Raw genomic sequence first — 21807 nt, 5'->3', positions numbered from 1 at the left:
AGTATGCTCCATCCTCCCCTCCCCACCCAACATGCCCCTGTGCCGGGGGCTGCAGGAGTGGTAATGGGGCTGATCACACTGACTTTACGAGGGACTCCCACACACCGGATGAGAGAGAGCTCTGATACTATGGTGATGGGCAGCAGTGTCAAACCCTCATGTAGACAGAGCCAGACTCCATCCCCCTACAGAGCAGTGTGGCAGCAAGTGGCATCCCCCTACAGAGCAGTGCCTACAGAGCAGTGTGGCAGCAAGCCTGGCCATGGATCCTTGCACACAGGGAAGTGAATCTGCGCTGAGTTACGCTTAGCCCATGTGCTGTGATAAACACACACAGAGAATGTGCACCAGGTTCTCTTCCGCGCCAGCAGCTCAAAAGGGCTGTACACTGGCCGGGCGTCTCCAGCTGAGGCGTGTGCTGGCTTTAAGGAGTCCCCAGTTGGTGTGGAGACAGCAGCCCTGGTAGAGAGTGTGACGGGACCTTGGCTAGAGCACCACTGCGCACTACATAGCTCCATGGAGGATACAGGCAGCTGGCATTGGTTAGAGCAGCCTTTCAGCTGCACTACATCAGGCCAGTGCAGAACCAGCTGTATGGTCCGGCAACCACCAGGGAGTCCCCCAAGCTGTGCTGAACAGGTGCTGGGTGCAGCAGGATATCTGGCCCCGTGTTCATCTTTCTGTTTTGATGCCGGCTTGTCACATGTGCTGTAATGTGCTATGGTCCCAGGTCATCCTGTGCTTCTCTCCTGTGGGTTCTACGCTGCGGGTACGTGCAAGGAAATTCCCTGCTGTGGTCAACTGCACGGCCATAGACTGGTTCCATGAGTGGCCTGAGGATGCTCTGGTGTCCGTCAGTGGCAGATTCTTGGAGGAAACGGAGGGAATTGAGGTGAGCAGTTGCCTGCTTGGCCTGAAGTGCTGTGGTCCCTAGCAGCTGGTGTCATGAACCAGTCTGATGGGCAACGAGTGAGTTGTCAGACAATCTCAGGGCCCTGGTTGCTTCGTCCTCTGCATGCTCAGGGGTATTTGGCCCAACAGCGAACGTGAGAACCCCTGAAAAGCTCCATTGCTGCTTTCCTTCTTCACTTTAGCTGAATTCAAGGCGCTCAGATGCTGTGAAAACCTCAGGCTGTGAGCTGCACGCAGAGTTCACAGCATGAAGGAAAGGAGCAGCTGCAGCCTTCTTGCCAAGCACATATGCTGGATAAACCTTCTTTTCTCCTTTGTCCCTGTCAAACACCCACCCACAATACCCAGGGAAATCAAATATTCGAAAAAGTTAGGCCCTCTGCTAATGCACCAAAGGTTATCCGCAGACATACAGAATTTGAGGAATGCAAAAGTTAAGGACCTGAGTAATATTAATTGTGATAACTTAACTCATACTTTCAATGATTAGTCTGCTATTTAGTGTACAGCAATGCCGTGGGCAAGTTGGTGTTATTTTGCCTATCCTGGGTGTTGGTATTTAAATAAGTAACTTTCACATTACATGAAGGCAGAGGTTTGCATTGAATGTCTATAATGAGCCTGTATTTAGTAACGGGGTAACTGATTGCATGTATGGGTCCTATTGCAGCCAGAAGTCAAGATCTCCATTGGTCAATTTATGTCCTATGTCCACAAAACGGTAAATGAGATGTCCAAAGTCTACCTGGCCACTGAGCGGCGCTATAACTATACAACACCGAAAACCTTTCTGGAACTGATAAAACTTTACCAGAACTTGCTCTCTAAAAAGAGAAGAGAGCTCATTGCAAAAATTGACAGGTTGGAGAATGGCTTAATGAAACTTCAGAGTACTTCTTCCCAGGTACGTGTGCCCAGGGACACTTTCACCCATTCATTCCGATCCCGTTCTAGTTCTCTTCATCTTGGCAGAGACCAGAGTCAGTTACAGCAAATGGGCAGGGAGCCCATGTCTCGGATCCATCCCCATTCCTTGTGCTACTGCGAGTCCCACGGCTTTGTCCTCTATACTGGAAACACTGGGTGAGCAGTGACATCATTACTTGTGGTGGCCCTGAGAGCCCCATTCTGCCAGGGGCTGCACACACATCACGACGACTGTCCCTGCCCCAGAGGGTTCACAGCCTTAATGTGTGATGAGAGACAACAGGTAAAGACAACAGATGCAGCAGGACTGGGAGGATGTGGAATGGTGAATGATCTGTTTGGTATAACTGAGCAGTGGTCGTGGTGCTCCCCTTGCCTATTTCTGTCTCCTTTACGACTTGAAACCATCTTTTCTCTAAATAGTTCAAAAGCAACCATAGATACCAGGTGTTGCCTTCCTATGCCTAGCTGGTTTCCTTTGTCTGGGAGCATATTGTTCCTATTTCTACTGTACTCTGTATAGGTTGAGGACCTAAAAGCCAAACTTGCTGTCCAAGAGCTGGAGCTGAAGCAGAAGAATGAGGATGCAGATAAACTGATCCAGGTAGTAGGTGTTGAAACTGAGAAAGTGAGCAAGGAGAAGATGATTGCTGATGAGGAGGAGCTGAAGGTTCAGGTCATTAACACGGTATGTTCACATCTCCCAGGACAACAATGCATTTAGCTAAAGCTTCTCTCCTGCCATGGCACCACCACAAGAGGCTCCACGACTGGGGACATCAGCTACTGACTAACAGGGAAAGGTGCTTGGATGGGGCAGCCCAGGTGTGTGTTGAAGGAGTTTCAGCGCATCCCTGCTGCCAGCTGCCGTACTGCAACAGGGGAAATAAATCTGGAGAGGCAGAACAACTTTCCTTCCAAATTGATACTTAGTGACCAGGACCCTGAAGCCTTGGCTTGGTCCCCAGCCCAGTGAGCTACATGCATGCACCCCAGAAACAACAGGGGCTGTGAAGGTTCTTTTACACACCTAGCACTTACACCTCTTGCAGCTCACATTCTTCCCTAGACATCTACCGAGAAGTGTTGGTTATTACTGTACTTTGGGAAGGCCCCTAGGGGCCCAACCAGGTGAGAGCGAGCCCCTTTTGTACAGACAGACAGTACCAGCCAGTCCCTGTCCCAAAGGTCTCCCTATCCAAGAGGAGGATGGCGGTAGGGCGGGGGCGGGAGTAGGGAGGGGTCAGGTTCACAGGACCAGGAGCTCCGTTATTCTGGATTCACCCTGTGCCCATGTTGTAGATAGAGAGTGTATGTGTTGGGGTTATTTTTATTGGAGATAAGCAACGGGGTAGCAGGCATCCCCGCCTGGCCCCTGCCTGGCCATCCCCAGCAGGTTCTGTGGCAGCTCTTAGCCGTGAGCTGTGACTGGGAGGGAGAGAGCAGTGGCTTTACCGTTGGTGGGTGAGGTTGTTCCACCCGTAGGGGCAGCACAGGAGAAAGCACGGGGATACTTGGGGGAGAAAGGGATAAACTGGCATCCTTGAATAAGCTGCCATTCAGCTCAACATGCTCCCTCTGCCCGAAGTGTGAATCCCTCATTCTGTAGATAACTTGGGCCTCCCTCCCGCCAAGTGCCCTGCTTCTGACGAGCTCCGACAGAGCCATCTCCGTCCCTGTCCGGAGTTAGTGCTTGTGTGCGGGATGGCTTGACCGCCCTGCAGACTGAGGCAGGGCAGGGCAGCAGGGCCGTGGCAACTCAAGTTCTCCCACGCCACCCTGCTGGGCCTGTCCACACTGCTCGAGGGCTTTCCTCCCCAGGAACCATTCAAGCCCATCGAGCCTGAGCCCATCTTCTCAGAGGGCCAGCCAGGGGCAAGCTCACCCCAGCTGTGATGTGAAATGGGAACAAGACAGAGCCCAGCCCCCCCGCAGCCCTGCATTCACTGTTTGTATTGTTCCATCAGAACGTAACCGAAAAACAAAGAGCCTGTGAGACGGACTTGGCTAAAGCGGAACCTGCTCTATTAGCAGCACAAGAAGCTCTTGACACTCTCAATAAGGTAAATACTTGCCTGAGTGGGGCGGAAATTATTTCCCTAGTTAGTTTTTACCTTCTGGCTGGTAGGCAGGGGCGTGCACAAGGGGGGGCAAGCAGGGCACGAGCCCCCCCAGTAATCATGAGGGACACAGTATTCCCCCTGCTCTGGGGCTGCGGTGGGGCCGGGGGCAGCAAGCTCCTCCCAGGGCCAGGGGTGAGGAGGAGGGGAGAGCGAGTTTCTGTGCACCCCACCTTCAAAAGGGGTGAAATTTAAATTCCTGTGCATGCCCCTGTTGGTGGGAACCAGACTAACTGGATTCAAAGCTTTGTTGAAAGCTAGACGTGTTACTTTCACTTTTCAGTACTCTCCACCCTGTGCAAAACTCATCAGTCTTTTCTGTTCTCCTTAGAACAACCTGACAGAGCTGAAGTCTTTTGGTTCACCTCCCGAAGCAGTGGTTAATGTCACAGCAGCTGTGATGATACTGACAGCTCCAGGGGGCAGGATACCAAAGGACAAAAGCTGGAAGGCAGCTAAAATCATGATGGGGAAAGTAGATTCTTTCCTGGATTCCTTAAAGAAGTTTGATAAAGAGCACATTCCTGAAGCCTGTCTGAAAGCCTTTAAGTGAGTGAAATGTGTGCGAGAGGCCACTGAGGCAGGCCTTGAATGAAAATGGGGCGTCACATTTATTTGTCCCTGAGTGTTTGTCAATGCAGTCTCTGTGCACGGCTACACCCACTTCTTTGCAGTTGTCTTCACAGAACCATGCGCCATCACTGGAATCTCTCAGTCATGAGGCAGTTCTGGGACCAGAGCCAAAGGCATTAATGAAAACCAGGCCCTTGGTGGGTTAAACTGGGCACCCTAAATAGTGACTACTTTTAACCTGTCCAAGGCCCCAGAGGAGAATCCAAGTCTTAACCCAGATTAGCCAACATCATCTCCTTTAATGCTATCTTGATTTGTATTCTCTCTTCAGGCCCTATCAGTCAGATCCAACCTTTGACCCAGATTTCATACTCTCAAAGTCAACAGCTGCAGCAGGTCTGTGCTCCTGGTGTCTAAATATTGTTCGCTTCTATGAAGTCTACTGTGACGTCGCACCCAAGAGGCAGGCGCTAGAGGAGGCTAATGCAGAATTGGCAGAGGCACAAGATAAACTTGGTCACATTAAAAACAAGATTGCAGTAAGTGCATTTTGTTACTCTCACTGGCAAAATAATCCAACCACAAACTTGCTACCTGAGTCAATATCTCTGTTTAAATTGGTTGCCATCCATTGTTGGTAATAAATGGTTAAACTGTGGATCAGAGAATGAAGCCAAAGGTAAGCGAGACAGATTCCTAGAAGTCTGTGAAGTCCAGGTAGGAGAGACTTGCTTTGTAACTGATAACCATGGAGTCACAAGTGCATGCAGAGCTTTCTCCCTCCTCCTGTGTATCGTGTGGCACTCTCAGGTTCCATATTTAATAGATAATTGCAAACATCTTGTTTTTAAAGGACCTAAATGCCAACTTGGCAACTCTAACAGCAGAATTTGAAAAGGCAACAGCTGAAAAAATCAAATGCCAACAAGAGGCTGATGCTACTAACAGAGTCATCACCTTAGCAAACAGGTACAGTGCCACCGTCAACACCCAGCTCATAACGCACTTCCCTGGCACTTGCCAAGACTGTTCAACCACCAGTCTTCAATGTCAGCTGTTTAATTACCAGACCTGAGATTCTCTAACATCACCTCCTGGGGGAAGAAACTCTTTTGAATGGTACAAAAGACAAAGATGAACGCACTGAAAAATCCCTGATATGGGCATAATTTCAGTTGCCTCATTTAGGAATGGTCACTTGACATGAATATGTATCTTTAGTAATTGGTTTAATAGAATTAAAGTTTTGTCAGTATAATAGTCAACGTTTTCAGTCAATGATGTTCTTCCCATCAAGAGCTTTCTTTGTAACGCTGCCCAGTTACTATCCATTCCACAGGCCTTGGAAGCATCTCCCCCTGCCTATGCCATAATTACTCAAGACTTGTGCAAACAGTGGCAGTGCAAAACTAGTACTGTAGTGAATATTTTTATTTATCTATCTAAGAATATCAGTCGCTGGGAAGCTCCATAAGCCACTGAGCCCTCTGGAGCCAGCATCTTGGAGCTGCAGCCCCAAAAATCTTTTTGGAGAGCTCACAAGGAAGTTTTTTAAATGGACAAATATGCAGAGCTTGTTGATATTTCCAGCCTCTGCAGTTACTCCTAGGAGACACTGTAAATTCTCCAGGCCAGGGCAGGACCACGTATCTACCTAAGGTCTGTGCAGGGCCATGGGGTGCCACAATTCAGTCACAATAATACACTTGTCTCCTTTGAAACGTCACCGCAGGCTTGTCGGAGGGTTAGCTTCGGAAAATGTTCGCTGGGCTGAGTCTGTGGAAAACTTCCGAGAGCAGGAGAAGACTTTGTGTGGAGATGTCCTGCTGATTTCAGCCTTTGTTTCGTATGTTGGCTATTTCACTAAGAAATACAGGACGGAGCTGATGGACAAGTACTGGATACCATACTTAAATGAGTTGAAGGTAAATCAGTCTAGCACAGATATAAAGCCCATGGCGTTTGTTTCATGCCACTGGGAAAAGCAGTGTACGCTGAGCATAGGGCTAGTATACAGTTTCTCACCCCCTTACGTTGTATTTGTGAAGATCCCACAAGGAGCTGTGATTTAGCCTGTGCCCGTGGCACCCTCTGATGGACTTGGGTACCGTGGGAATGCATTACCATGCATTTTAAAATGGACTCCAGCTGACATGGGGCACAGCTGCCTTACCTCAGAATGGTCTTGGTGTTTTAAAGGTTTCAGAGTAGCAACCGTGTTAGTTTGTATCCGCAAAAAAAGCAGGAGGACTTGTGGCACCTTAGAGACTAACACATTTATTAGAGCATGAGCTTTCGTGGGCCTTTACCTTGTTAAATAGTTTAGTGCTCGGTAGTTTGAGATGAGCTAGAGAGAGTCTCACCTGCAACCCTAGATCAGCAGGTGCTTCAGAGATACCATTTGTGTTGCAGGTGCCAATTCCTGTTACACCAGGGTTGGATCCTTTGAGTCTTCTGACTGATGATGCGGATATCGCTACTTGGAATAACCAAGGGCTGCCCAGTGACCGCATGTCTACAGAAAATGCCACGATTCTGTGCAACACAGAGCGCTGGCCTCTCATTGTGGATGCCCAGTTACAAGGGGTCAAATGGATTAAAAACAAATATGGAGAAGAGCTGAAAGCAATCAGACTGGGACAGAGAAGGTTTGTTTGGGCACGCTGGTTCTTTACACAGCTGTCTAATCATTTGCCCTCTCAATACTCTGCAGAGCTCCGCTGCCGGAAAGACATGCCTTAACGATAAGACCAAGCAGGCAGCGCCCGGTCCAGCAGAACCCTCTCCTGTGACCTTATTTGTGCAAGGAGACCCCTGACTGGGTTTATTCTGAGAATCTTCAGTGCTTGTTTTATATATCAATTACTATCCTTTGTGCCATGTCCTCTGCAGAGCCTCACAGAGAGCACGTGGAGGCATGGGTCTCTGCTGTTCCACCATTCCAGAACCAAGGGTACCCTTGCCCCCACCCCCTCACTTCCTGAGCAGATGTGGAACCCAGTCTCCTCTCTGCTCCGGGATCTGAGCCTCGCCACAGATCTTCTCCCATCCTGCAGGAGGGAGGGGGGGTTGGCCCGTTGGCCTGTGTCTCAAGACGCCAGGTCCTCAGAGCACTTGGAGCACTCTGGATAGCAAGAGAAAGAAGTGTAAGGAAAACCAGGCCTCCAGTGCACTGACTGCCGGCTATGCCCCTGGCTGGCTATGTCCTGGAGCAGACAGCAGCCCTGGGCCATATGGGCTAGAGATAAGGGGCTGTTCAGATCTGAGCTGCTCAGTCCTTTGTCAGACCCTGTGCATCTGACCTCCCTGGTCAACGTAGTCTGAATGATTCATTGGATCCTGAGTCTGCCCGTGATGGGTCCCTTTGGATCCTCTATTTGAACAGGGCCTCTGGTTTCTTCAGCATGCATTGCTCTGTAGAGTTCTGCAGAGAACCGGGATTACCTTGGCAAGCCACCTTGGTGTGTGAGGGTCTGAAGGGTGCTGGTGCTCCTCTCTCTTCGCTTAGAGCTTTCTGGGGCCATGTTTGCATGGCTTAGGCTCTTCTCAAATGTGCCGCAGCTATCTGGATATCATTGAGCAAGCTATTTCAGATGGACACCCCCTGCTCATTGAGAACATCGGCGAGACGGTGGAGCCTGTGCTGGACCCTTTGCTAGGCAGGAACACCATCAAAAAGGGAAAGTAAGTGTATTCTCACTCCTCTTGACAAAGGAATTGGCACTTCAATCATAGAATCAGAGGGTTAGTTAGGACCGCAAGCATCATCAAGTGTGACCCCCTGCCAAGATGCAGCATTTGCTGTGTCTAAACCATCCAAGACAGATGGTTAGCAAGCCTCTTTGAAAATCCTCTGCTCTGAGCAGGTCAATTTTCAACCCACTGAAATGTGTTGGCAGATTGGGACCAGACCTTTCTGGGCAGAGATGTGACTCTCTGACCAGTTTTCCCTCCCTTTTTAACAACCCTTTCCTTGGGAGGATTTTCACTGTCCCTCTTATTGTGTTTTACCACAAACGCAAATTTTCTGGGCCACTGAGTGATATTTGGTTAAAGATTTTAGAGCAGAAGCCTTCACAGGTGCTTGGGCTGCACAATAAAGTGAAATAAACAACAAGATTTTTTTTGTTTTACACTAAATGGCAGATGCAGGTACATCCCCAGCAGTGGGGCTTTCCTTGAGAACTACCCCAGTGACCGGCCTCCTGGTCCCTTCTCCCACTCATGCTTCTTTGCCCCTCTCAAGTCCCTTCTCCAGGCTTGTCCATCACTCCATTCAACGCTCTCTGAAAACTCCCTCCTGCTGTCTGATGGGTGGGGGGGGGCAGTTAATAATTATTGACTAAGGGGGCTGTCTTAGCACCTGGTCCAAAACCCACTGACACCTGCAGGAATTTTCCCATTGACCTCAGTCACAGCCTGACTGAGTCACTGTTTGATGGGATTACTGTACCCTGGCCCTATCAGTTTCCAGCCCGCTCTTTGCTGGACTTTGTCTGAATGGAGACTATCAGGCTGGCATTTGCAAAGGAGTCTCAGGGAGCTAAATGCTCAAACCTAGCTACAGTCCAACAGGAGTTGAGCACCTAACTCCCTCCAGCTGCTGGGACAATCCTAGTCCATCCTCTGCTGCAGAGCTGTGTATTTGTATGTGCTCCAGTAAAGTGGGGCTCAAAGTAACAAATCTCTCATAACTAGCAGTTAGGGCATTAGTAGGAGGGGTAGTGTCTGTGTTGGTTTGTTTAATGCCAAATGGTTTAGCACTTACCAAAAGTCACTTGTTTAATTAACTAAACAGATACATTAAGATAGGCGATAAAGAAGTGGAATACCATCCAGACTTCCGTTTGATTCTGCACACCAAATACTTTAACCCCCATTACAAGCCAGAGATGCAGGCTCAGTGCACTTTAATTAACTTCCTGGTAACCAGAGATGGACTGGAGGATCAGCTGTTGGCGGCAGTAGTTGCAAAAGAGAGACCAGATCTAGAGCAACTGAAGGTATCGATGCTATTACTAGAGAGAAGGTAGCATGGTAGAGCCTGCTGTAGCTTTACTTACAAACAGCGAAACACATGCTATTCCAGCCAGACCTACACTGTTCACAGAAAACTGATTGAGCCCTAATTAGGACTCACTGTCATCTATGCTGGGTACTTTCTCCAGGAAATCTCCAGTGCCAATAAAAGTGATAATATTCTGATATATTTGCTCCTTAAATTATAAATATTGGTGTGGGTCAGTCACAGCTATAACATGTGTAACAGTGATCGATAGACAACACATGATCTCCTAAAAATTATATCTAATAACTCTACCCCTTTGGAAAAAAGGAAGCACCATCAGGTCCATTTAACCTCAGCAATCCACAGTAGATGGTGGGGTACAATCATTTTTATTTTGATGCATTAAACTGACATCACTCTGGAGTTGCAACCCCGCCATAACGGGACAGGAGTGTCATTTCCCTGTCTGGTTCTCTATTAGGGTGACCAGATGTCCCGATTTTATAGGGACAATCCCGATATTTGGGGCTTTTTCTTATATGGGCACCTATTACCCCCCACACTCTGTCCCAATTTTTCATATTTGCTGTCTGGTCACCCTATTCTCTATGAAGGTTAGGATGCGTTCGAGTGTTATGATTTAAATATGAAGGGCCTGCCTCTCCCTTGTATGGCACTGTTACGATAGCGTGTCAGTGGCATTCTCATGTCATGATGCAGTTAGCAGGTCCAGCTAATATATTCTAAACAAAAGTGTAGAGTACGCTCTGAGAGAAAGGGTAGATGAGGTAATATCTTTTACCTTTTCCTATCCTAGGACCAACATGACTACAGCAACATTGTAAACACAGAATACATTCAGGCATTTCTTCAGTGACTTATACAGCTCATAACTACATTATAAACTAAACTGATATGCAAAAGAACATAAAACCAGCAATAGCCCCTGCTAACTGGTGCATTATTTCATTGGGCCTGTCAAGGGTCCCTAGTTTAAATCACTCCAAACTGATGCTATGAAAGCTTTAGTTGTAAATCCCTTGCTAATTAATTTTCCTCTTTTGTACATTGATGCTGTAGGCAAATCTCACAAAGAGTCAAAATGAATTTAAGATTTTCTTGAAAGAGCTGGAAGATTCTTTGCTTGCCCGCCTCTCTGCTGCATCAGGAAACTTCCTGGGAGACACTGCATTGGTGGAGAACCTAGAGACAACAAAGCGAACAGCCACGGAAATTGAGGAAAAAGTAAGAAAGCTGCCCCAAGACTCCTGGGGGTTACACTGTGGAACCAGTAGAGTTTCTTTTAGAAAATGAATTTGGTGTCCAACTCTGTCAAAGCAGGGGATAGGACTGGGAGACCCATTGTTTTCGAGGACATGCAAAGCTGCTGTAATAACATTGTTTGTTTTTAAGGTGAGAGAAGCTAAAATTACAGAAATTAAAATTAATGAAGCTAGAGAAAACTACAGGCCAGCTGCAGAAAGGGCATCCTTGTTGTACTTTATACTGAATGACCTCAACAAAATTGACCCCATCTACCAGTTCTCATTAAAGGTAACTAACAAATATGGGGCAGACAGTAATATGTCACTGAATAGATTTTCAAAGAATTCACAAGGGTCATTGTTGCTACAATTCTGAGTGTTTTATTGAAAACAACAATCGAGGTACCCATCTCTAACCATTTCTGGCTAGGCATTCAACGTAGTCTTTGAGAAGGCCATCCAGCGAACTCTTCCAGCTGACGACGTGAAGCAGCGGGTGATAAACCTAACAGATGAGATCACCTACTCGGTCTTTGTGTACACTGCACGGGGACTCTTTGAGAGAGACAAACTCATTTTCATGGCCCAAGTTGCCTTTCAGGTAATATGGATAAACACACTGGACTCCAGTTAAAATTACTAGCTAATACAACTTTTCAGATATGTAATACACGGTGGTCTCTTATTCCTGGGGCAAAGCATGTGTCCCCCGCATATTAGCCTTAATTATTATTCATATAATTTTGTCATGCAAACATTTATGTCAGAGCTGCAGGGAAAAAACTTATAGTCAGAGAAGTGTCATGGCCTGTGGGGAGGGGTTTTGGAGTGTGAGCCCACCTGCCCTGGCAGTTCCTGTCCCACAGGGCTGGGTCCAGCTCCTCACTCTGGGCGTTGTGACCCCTTGTGCTACGTCACCACACCAATCAAACTTGGCCCATCCGCCCCTCCATCTCCAGCTATGGAAGGGTGGAGATACTAAACTCCCGTGGCACTCTGACCACATGGCCTAGCTCTCCACTTCCAGAGCAGAGAGACAGGCCCGCAAGAGCCATCATTGCAAGGGTCACAGACTTTATTAAAATTCCAATTGCCATGAACACTGTGAGCTCCATGCCAAAATCGTAGCCTTAATAATAATCTTCTAGATGGTGTGTAAATGCACCCTGTTTTACAATCATGGCTCAGTCAGACATGCTCTCACCCAAAGAATTTACATCTTAAAGTTTGAGCCAAAATCCACTGAAGTCAGTGGAAGATTCCCCCAGGCTTCAGTGGACTTTGGTTCAGGCCCTAAGGCCTGTATCCTCTAGGATGCCTGAGAATGTGTTCAACTGCATTGAACCCAGGGCCCCAGTTCTACCAACACTTGGTGAGAGCAGAAGGGACTGTTATGATTGAGCCATAGTGATTCCTGCATCAAGCCCTTGTGTGGCACTCGGGTCCCACTGAAGAGAATGGCAAAATGCCTACTGACTTCAGTGGGGCCCGGGTTTCATCTCAAGGGAATGCTCAATAGTGGAGTAATCCCATTGCTCTCCAGAGAGCTAGTCAGGTAAGTGAGCGCTGAGTCCTGTAGTCAGCATGGGCAGGATTGGGCCTGCACATGTGGGGAGGGGCAGAGTTGAGATGCTGTGGGAGAACACAAGGTAGCAACTGTTCCTGGGAGAAGTGAGTTGGAGATGGGGAGAGTGCTTGGTGGGCTGCTCCAAGTGTGTGTGAGGGTGAAGCAAAGAGGAGGAGACTGGGGCAGGTGGGAGGGGGCTGTTCTGGTCAGAGCAACAGGAAAGGGGTGACCCTTATGGCTGCACTGGGTAGAATAGCGGGGCAGAAGCAGGAAGGTGACAGACCCAGCCTGGCAGTAATGATCCCAATGGAATGCTAGTGCAGACAAAGCCACAGGGGTTCCTCCCTTCATTGTGGGCCCATCATTGGTCCCGGTGGGCTTGTCTTGGTGGGCAAAAGCCTTCTCCAGTGCTGCTGCTGTTATGCATTTTGTAACATTTACAGTGGCATCGCACCGAGAGGCCAGACAGGTCCCTGCCCCATTGTGCGAGACTCTGTACAAACATAGTAAACATGGCCCTGCCCCCAAAGAGTTCCAACGCCAGAGCCTGAGGGGTCCAGCCCATTTCTCCGGGAGCCCGTGTGTCTGTACCACTTCTGCAATGTCTATTTTCCCAGCACGTGTGAGCATAGGGCTTGTGACACAGAGCAGTTCAGCTGTTCAGAAATGGGTTATGTAACCTTGTGCATTGTAATCTCTGCTTTCTCATCAGGTTTTGTTAATGAAGAAAGAAGTGAACCCAGTTGAACTGGACTTTCTTTTGCGCTTTCCGTTCAAGGCTGGACTGACGTCCCCCGTGGATTTCTTACAATCTCAAGGATGGGGAGGAATTAAGGTGTGTCTGAAGAATGTAACACTGTACAAATTCTTCTGTTGTAAACACTACATAGAATAGCCTAAGACGTTGCACCATGGAAGTCCGTAAACCAGGCCACACAATTGTGAGGCCAGTAATATGCAGGTTGAAACAGGAGACAGGATAAGTTTGATAATGCTGGAAATTATTGGTTAAACTAACACCCTTGGGAGTTGTAGCTCTTAAAAATGCTCAAAAACAGTCACGTTATTGGAATATTTATCTAAAAATAATGTTGATTAGCTGATTATTTCATTAGAGGTTTTCTAATCACCAAAGTAGCCACCATAGCAGAAGGTGGCATGAGAAGCAGTCAGTTATGCAGCACTGTGTAATCCAGCATCACTTGGAAAGGCATCTTCAGGTTGGTATCATTTTAAAGCTAAGAAGCCAGGCTTAGAGGTGTTACTGAGCAGCGGCTAACGTCCCTTTTGTTTGTGAAAGTATCAGCGTTAAAATCAACATCGTTCATGGTTATTTGCCTGGCACCTGAGTTACGGATGTTGCCCAGTAGATACACACAGCCACGCAGTAGCTCTCCGCTGCACTGTATGCCTTTGCTCCAGACAGGGACCTCCCATTGGCTTCAGTGGGCACGTGTTGTAGAGAGCCAGTGTCACTCCTAGAGAGTAAGGCAAGTCAGAGTCAGCAAATGGAATAAGATCTAGAGGGAGAATAGGACGGTGTTAAAAAATACTGAGCCTGATGTTGAGAGTTTTAAAAAACACAAATATAATCCTTCCCTTTCTTGTGCCTACGCTGCCTCCCTGGCTGGGCCAGCACCACCAACTGTGCGCTTAGACACCTCTCTTCTATGCTTCAGACATGTCTATCTCTTAAACATTTCTCCTGCACATGCCACTATCAGCTGTCTCCAAAGATGGTCTCTGGCTAGAAGGAAGGTGACCATGGATCACCATTATCAAGCAGACCTGTCGTGTGCCTCTCATTTCTTGCATAATTGCATAGCCTAAACTGTTAGCATATTTTGGGTGCATCACGGAATCTCCACCTGCTCCATAAGAACCCCCAAGCCCCCACAACAGGAATCCAATGCTAGCCACATCTTACCCTCATTTTCTCAGGTGGCAGCAAATATCTGGATTATATCTGTGTTCCAGGGAGTATCTGAGTATTTTTATACTGAAAGCTCACAGCCTAGGTGTGATGCCACAGAAGGCTGTAGCCAGTGATTTTACACTTCATCACTTAAATTAACTTTAAATAAAAATAAAAGGCTACCAGGTGCTGGGCTAGAGCGTGTAACTGGCTACAGTTTGTAAGAAACACACAGCACTTGAGTCTGCTGTCAGCCACACCTGTGAAAAGCCACAATGTCTCCAGCAAGCCCATCCCACTGGGGTACTAGAACACAGAAGCAGCTGGCCCTTTTCTCATATATTTGAAGGTCCTCTCAGATATGGATGAGTTCAAGAATTTGGACAGCGATATTGAAGGTTCGGCAAAGCGATGGAAAAAATTTGTTGAGTCGGAGGCACCGGAGAAGGAAGTGTTCCCGAAGGAGTGGAAGAATAAATTAGCTCTGCAGAAGCTGTGTATGATGAGATGCATGAGGCCAGACAGAATGACCTATGCAGTCAGGTATTCTCTCCTGATCCTGCAGGGCCCTGTGCTGTCAAGAAGGGTCTTGGCATGCCTACACTGAATGATTCTGGAGAGGCATTTCATGCTGGTGCAGGAGAAATGGGACATGATGTAGCATGCAGCTGTGCAGTAACTGCACCTGCCTGCAGCATGGGGCTGAGGCACAGAGCTGACGGCATGGGGCCTGTCGCCTGGTAATAGGATTCCAAAATGGCGTTTCAAAAAGGGGGTTCGTGGTTGTTAGTGCACTTGTGAAGAGCCAGCGTGTCCTGCGTATCGCCTCCTGTGGGACATGTGCCAAGAGACATCCAGCTTCAGGCACCCAGGCCACACCAGCGCCCTGTGGTGATCCTGAACATGTGGCACCAAGGCTACAAAAGAGCCATGTACCCCAACACCTCAGCTTCATCCTTTCTGCAGCCAGCTCTACTGGCAGAGACCTCCTCTATGCCCACTGCAATTGCTAGGGCTTCCTAGCCCACCCCGTGTGTATCTAGAGCAGACCCTTGCTGCAGGTGTTGTTCAACTAGAACTCCTCAAACACTCTCCTGGAGTGAAGCTGCCTGTTTGTCCCAGGCTCCCTGTCATCTCCGCCCTGGCAGAAGGCAATGCTGATGGGGCACGGAAGGGAGGTATAAAGCCATTGGAGGTGCGGAGCTATGGTGGGGATGGGAACACTCTTGCCTGTGCAAGTGTAACGCTGACAGACCCTGGTCATCGGCGGGTGGCATCGAACCTGGGGCCTCTGGATCTTAGTGCACGAGCCTCTACAGCATGAGCTAAAAGCCAGCTGGCTGTTCGCGAAGGCGGCAGAGCAGACTCATTCATCTCTCTCTAAGTGGTCTTGGTGCCACTAGATGGGACAGACCACCATACCCAGGAGGTGTGTGGGTTACACAAGCTACAGGTTCAAGGTGACAATGGTGTAGATCTGGCCCAGATACTTTCCTTAGAAAGCTCCAGGCATGTTGTGTAATCCAGTTTTTCTGTTATCAGCTCTTCTCTGGGATTTCCTTGCTCAGATTAAATTTTTGTGCATTATTTTGGTTTGCAGCTCTACTCCCTGCCCTTAACACCTCCTGAGCCTTTGTAGGAATATTTTCAGTTTTCATACAGAACTTAAAGCCTATGCCCCAATCTGCCTTCGAGGCTAACTGTAGAAACACATGGCCTAGCCCTGCAAGTTATTTGTAATAAATCGGATAAAAAGTCTGGGACTAATTTTGCATCAACTTCTTTTTCACAGAAACTTTGTGGAAGAGAAAATGGGAAGTAAGTTTGTAGAAGGCAGAAGTATTGAATTTTCTAAATCGTATGAAGAGAGCAGCCCATCCACTGCAATATTCTTTATCCTCTCTCCAGGGGTTGACCCACTGAAAGACGTAGAGGCACTGGGTAAGTCAAGAGTCCTCTTCACTAACAGTAGGGTCTGTGGCATGGTAGTCATGGAAGATGTTATCAATAAAGAGCAGACATTGCATAGGCATGCAATTTTCAGATTTATTTTTTTTAATTTTAATGTATTCCTGTGGATTTCTCCCCCCCTCCCCAGGAAGAAAGCTAGGCTTTACCATTGACAATGGAAAAATCCATAATGTGTCTCTAGGGCAAGGACAGGAAGTTGTGGCAGAAAATGCTCTGGATGTAGCTGCTATTGAAGGACACTGGGTCATTCTTCAGGTAGTAGAAGCACCATTGCATTGTTGGTTCTCTGGTGTACCTTTGTTGTTTCTATAGTAATCTAATAGTATTCAGAGCAGCCCATTATACATTCAGAAATTCTCAATGTCAGTGCAAAGAGTTCTACATAACGCACATGTTGTTCAAAATTCCTGCCTCTCCTCTCAAGGTGAACTCCACTTTCCTAAATACATTACCTCGCATTTGTCTGTATTGAATGCCTTTAGCTATCATGTTGTCCAACTTCCTGGTTGCTTAGATTCTGGAGTACATCACCTTTCTACCTCATCACCTGCCACCCAGCATGATTTGCTGCATCTGATCTTTAACTCCCATGGGCCAGCAGAAGCTAAGACTACCGTGGAGGTAGACAGTGCATTCAGGACCCAGGAGAATGGCTTAGTGCTGGGTGAAGCATGTACTGTATATCATTTAGTAAAGGACTTCTAATGTTTCAGTGAAGAACACTGTTGAATACACCATCACTTGGGAAGCTTTAAACCAAGGCTTGATTTCTTTCTAAAGAGGTGCTCTTCATCAGTGGTTCTCAACCAGGGGTATACATATCCCTGGGGATACTCAGAGGTCTTCCAGAGGTACATCTACTCATCTAGATATTTGTCTAGTTTTACAACAGGCTACACAAAAAGCCCTAGCAAAGTCAGTACAAACTGAAATTTCATATAGACAATGACTTGTGTATACTGTTCTGTGTACTGTATACTGAAATTAAGTACAATATTTATATTCCAGTTGATTTATTTTATAATTATATGGTAAAAAGGAGAAAATAAGCAATTTTTCAATAATAGTGTGCTGTGACACTTGTATTTTTGTAAGCAAGTAGTTTTTAAGTAAGGTGAGACTTGGGCTACACTAGACAAATCAGATTCCTGAAATGGGAACAGTAGTCTGGAAAGGTTGAGAGCCACTGCTCTACATCAACCAGAAGTTGTGGCCTATGTTATGCGGGAGGACAGACTGGATGCTGCTAATGGTCTCTGCTGGCCTTCCAGTCTTTTAATCCAAATGTTAAAAGATGCTGATGGGTACAAATCCTAGGACACTGACTACAGTGTTTGGTGGGCAGCTTCTACTGACCTGCATCAAATCTAAACAGGTGACTAAGTCACCAGAGGAAGCACGGGGCCTTGTCAGTGCATCACGTCCCAGTGAAACAACAGTGAACCACGTGGGCCGCTAGGCCTAAGAGGTGTAAAATAGCATCATTGGCTCCATCACAGCACTTCTCACCTAGCCCTGTGAGGGACTTCGGCTGTATGGGATTGAAATTTGGGAGCAAGAAGTGAAGTCAAATTGTGTCTGTTGCAGAATATCCACCTGGTCGCAAAGTGGCTGGGCACACTGGATAAGAAGGTTGAGAGGTACAGCATTGGCAGCCACCAGGATTACAGAGTGTTTATGAGTGCTGAACCTGCTGCCACGCCAGATGCTCATATTATTCCTCAAGGACTCTTGGAAAATGCCATTAAAATTACCAATGAGCCCCCGACTGGCATGTATGCTAACTTGCACAAAGCACTGGATCTCTTTACTCAGGTATTCAGATGACAGGGTTATTTTTTTAAGCTGGTTGGGTTTGTTTTGTTGTTGTTGTATACTTTTTTCTGCAGTCACAGCAATTTATTAGCAGTTGTAAGGCTGCTCTCTTTTTTGGCTTTTCTCCCCAGGAGAGTGAGTGCAGCCTGCCTAGGAAACGGATTTCTTAGCATTTAGATTCATCGTTTACCCCTAAGTCATCTAGTCTGATCCCTCTTAGCTCTGTTCTTTTCAGTGCACTAATTCATACTGATGCCCTTCATAAAGGCATTTTCACCACATTGGCGTTAATTACAGGGCTTTTTCAAAGTTTTTGTATGCTTTCTGCATTGTAGTGGAAAAGGTACCCTTGTGATGTCCGGCTATTCCTATCAGTGTTCCCATAACATAAGATTTCACTAGGGACAGCGCAAATTCGTAATCCTTACAGGCCTGTTCAGCAATATTTAAATAAATAAATAAATGTAAAACTGCTAGTGATGGGGATGTTAAGAGGTGAGGTCATGCCAAGCCTGTCTGATTACAGAAGCACTCTACCGCAGCTGTGTGTTTTGACTGGCTGCAAGTTTCTATTTGTAGGCTAATATAAGCAGAGGCTAATATACCATAGTCTGTCATTGCAAGAGTCATTTCTTCTCTGCCTGTAAATAAAGGAAAATTCCAGCATGCTCTGGTGTCTACCCTTAGAATGTTCCACTGCCAGTTCCAGGGACCCGCTCCAGAACTGGTAGAATCTTTCCAACGGGTGAAGCCTTTTAAGGGCCCTACTGCCCTTGGCCCTCAAAGACACAGGTACTAAGAGCAGGGAAGGGCCCTTTGCCACAGATGAGGTCTCAAATTTATTAACAGAGTGCAGCATTCTTGTTGAGTGTTTTTGGATTTTACAGGTGTTTCGCTTACTGGTGTTCTCCAAACCTATCTGAATTGGTTTCACACTACATGACACAGTGTAAGCTAGTACTTGCTAGCAGAGCTGAGGAATAACTAGGTAACTTGGACTTGCTTAGAAGAAAACATGGCAGGGTTTATACTTATGCTTTTTTACTACATCTGAGCATTGTTGGGCCTGGTGCAAAATATGATTCTAGAACTTTACACTGAGCTTCTGAAATGAAGAATTGTAGGTCACCATGGTGTGCATAAGTATCACCGGTGACTTCAGAGACAATACAGATCATACAGTTCTAGGAAGAAGCCTGATCAAGATACACCTCTACTGCCTGCTTCTGACGCACCACAGCTACCCTTTGACAGAGCCATGTGACCAGTAGCTGTAGTCGCAATTACTCTTATTGATACTTTGGGTTATTTTTAACTCAGGTGTAGAGTGCCAGAGTTTAAAACGAGCAGGCAGTTAGAATTAAGAGGTCATTTCTCATCAGATTATAAACACATCATAGTAAGGTATGTGGCCTAGGCCAGGCGTTTCCGTCTCACACGTTCTAATGTACTATGAGTAAATTCTGTGCAAGCAGCAATGAATGTTGCTGAGACTACACGTAAGCTATTGGGAACATGCTTAAGCTGAGACCCCTACATGCACTTTGTGGTAAAGAAGGTTCAGCTCCGTTTTTGCTGGCGAGTTGTGAGAAGTTGTTTTTTATATTCAGACACCCATTGGGGCCATTTCCTCTTCTGCACACAAGCACCCTCTTTTCCTCTTTCTTCTGCTTTAGGATACTTTAGAGATGTGCACCAAAGAAATTGAATTCAAGTGCATCTTGTTTGCTCTCTGTTACTTTCATGCGGTGGTAGCTGAAAGGCGTAAGTTTGGTGCGCAGGGCTGGAATAGGTCTTATCCTTTCAACAACGGAGACCTGACTATATCCATCAACGTGCTGTATAATTACCTGGAGGCTAATGTCAAGGTTAGAACATGCTTGTTTAACATCAGCAAGTCAGAGTAATTCTTCCCAGGTTACAAAAAGCAGCACTACAGGGGAAAGGCAGGACGCTGCTGTTAGACCTCCCCTTCTTGGCCCCCTCCCAGCCTCCTTCCTGGGTGCGGGGAGTATTGTGGAAGCACAGGGCTCCAACAGCCTTTGGACTGAAGAAGGCTCTGCCGGGAGCTCCACAGGTTTGGGGGAGGATCCCTCTGCTGCCGCCCCACTACCGAACAGCAACTGGCTGATGCGTGAGCTGTGTGTCCCTGGGCTGGGGCATAGCAAAACCAGGGGAACCTTTAAAGGCAAACTGCAACTCACCTTCAGTGAGTAGTGTGAGGCAGCCTTTGTCTGAAAACAGAGCTCTAACATGGTCCTAAGCCTGCAGGTGCGGTGTGCTGGGTTGGCAGCAGGCTGTGAGCGAATCCAGCGAGGGGCCCTATGCGGGTGGAAGATGGACATTTAGCAAATCAGCTGAGGCAGCAGCAGGGTGTGCTCAGATTGTCCAGCCCTCTTGCCTTTCAGTGTTTTCATTTGAAATGTGAGAACATCCAGCTGGAAGGCAAAGTCTCCCCCAGCAGTGAAACCACAGGTCCCAAGCCAAGGGAGGAGCACGCTCCTTGCTCCAGGCCTTATGGAAGTGGCAAAAGCTTAATTAAATTCAGCAGGGATGAAAAGAGACATGATCCAGAGGAAAGACTCATCTGCCACTCTGGGGGCTGTCTTCATGCTGGGGAGGGGTGAAATCCCCCGTGATCACGGTCAAAAGGGTGATGGGCGCCATGCTGCTCTTCCCCCCTCCTACCCCCCGCCCCGATGTTGATGCTGAGCTGCTCACGTGTGATTGACTCCAAGGGCTTGCTCTTGCATGGTGAGGGCACACCAAAGCTAACTTGACATGTGACGCTTCCCGCTGCTGTCTGGGACTTTCAGAACATGCCTTTTATAGAAATCACTTTGCACTGACTCAGCATCTCGTCTAGGTTCCATGGGATGATCTTCGCTATCTCTTTGGTGAAATTATGTATGGGGGACACATCACAGATGACTGGGATCGCAGGTTGTGTAGAACTTACCTGTCAGAATACATCCGCGTGGAGATGCTGGAGGGAGAAATGACCTTGGCTCCAGGGTTTTTAGTTCCACCCAACTTGGATTACAAGGTGAGGAAAGGCTCTTCTCTTCTATGAGAGCTCCACAGTTCACTGCAGCTGTCAAAAGGCTGTGGCTCTCTTGGGGATGTATGTGAGATAAGAGCACCGCCTTACAGAACCTGGAAAGAACCCCACGAAGATGACATAAGGAGACACTGGGGAGAGTCCATGGAAACAGTAGAGTGATTCCCAGGGGGAGAGTGGCAGGACAAGAAAAAGCAGTTCAGTAATAAACCAGGACAAAGCTGAGGAAGGACATGAGTAAAATCTTCTTAGTGAGGGAGGGTAGTAGGTCTACAGCACCCTCACTGGGAAACTGTGAGATGGTTTAGATATTTTCTAGGTTGGAATACCAGAGAATCCTATTCCATGATGGAGTAGGGCCAGATGAGCCCAAAGGTCTTAAAAGCCTTGTCTAGGAATATGCATCTAGTCACTCAGTGTTTGCTATCTGCCCTGTTTTTTAGGGTTATCATGAATACATTGATGAGAACCTCCCCCCAGAGAGCCCATACCTTTATGGGCTCCACCCCAATGCTGAAATTGGCTTCCTCACTGTCACTTCTGAAAAGCTTTTCCGTACAGTTCTGGAAATGCAGCCCAAGGAGTCTGATGCTGGAGGAGGGACGGGTGTGTCCCGAGAGGAAAAGGTAGGAAACGTTTCTGTCCTTCGGTACTAACCAGGAAATAATCTGCT

General features: G+C 47.4%; 2 protein-coding genes across 10 annotated transcripts in view; one reads left to right on the top strand and one right to left on the bottom strand.

Annotated features, from left to right (window-relative positions):
* DNAH17 (dynein axonemal heavy chain 17) overlaps window positions 1-21807 on the top strand; it is a 101256-nt gene that overhangs the window by 70282 nt on the left and 9167 nt on the right. Inside the window, exons 55-76 of the mRNA XM_075119151.1 lie at window positions 731-892; window positions 1583-1816; window positions 2363-2527; window positions 3807-3902; window positions 4291-4508; window positions 4864-5071; window positions 5386-5501; window positions 6265-6457; window positions 6945-7180; window positions 8094-8216; window positions 9331-9535; window positions 10621-10785; window positions 10954-11094; window positions 11236-11406; window positions 13085-13207; window positions 14637-14830; window positions 16080-16232; window positions 16390-16513; window positions 17846-18073; window positions 19750-19941; window positions 20940-21119; window positions 21578-21760. Coding sequence (XP_074975252.1) covers window positions 731-892; window positions 1583-1816; window positions 2363-2527; window positions 3807-3902; window positions 4291-4508; window positions 4864-5071; window positions 5386-5501; window positions 6265-6457; window positions 6945-7180; window positions 8094-8216; window positions 9331-9535; window positions 10621-10785; window positions 10954-11094; window positions 11236-11406; window positions 13085-13207; window positions 14637-14830; window positions 16080-16232; window positions 16390-16513; window positions 17846-18073; window positions 19750-19941; window positions 20940-21119; window positions 21578-21760 — 3810 coding nt within the window. The remainder of the gene's footprint in view (window positions 1-730; window positions 893-1582; window positions 1817-2362; window positions 2528-3806; window positions 3903-4290; window positions 4509-4863; window positions 5072-5385; window positions 5502-6264; window positions 6458-6944; window positions 7181-8093; window positions 8217-9330; window positions 9536-10620; window positions 10786-10953; window positions 11095-11235; window positions 11407-13084; window positions 13208-14636; window positions 14831-16079; window positions 16233-16389; window positions 16514-17845; window positions 18074-19749; window positions 19942-20939; window positions 21120-21577; window positions 21761-21807) is intronic.
* Window positions 9911-21807, bottom strand: part of PGS1 (phosphatidylglycerophosphate synthase 1) — a 51025-nt gene continuing 39128 nt past the window's right edge. For 4 of the 9 annotated variants that reach the window (XR_012664815.1, XM_048817321.2, XM_075119143.1 and 1 more), the window contains one exon: window positions 11164-13850. The gene's annotated coding sequence lies outside the window, so the exon portion shown is untranslated. Of the gene's footprint in view, window positions 10744-11163; window positions 13893-20277; window positions 21230-21807 lie in introns of those variants that run through there. The other 5 variants (XR_012664816.1, XM_048817318.2, XR_007352383.2 and 2 more) reach the window with 4 other exon arrangements.

Source organism: Caretta caretta, chromosome 14 (genome assembly GCF_965140235.1).
Source record: "Caretta caretta isolate rCarCar2 chromosome 14, rCarCar1.hap1, whole genome shotgun sequence".
Classification (NCBI taxonomy): domain Eukaryota; kingdom Metazoa; phylum Chordata; order Testudines; family Cheloniidae; genus Caretta; species Caretta caretta.
The sequence above is the reverse complement of the archived record's forward strand: the minus strand, read 5'-3'. Positions and strand labels throughout refer to the sequence as shown.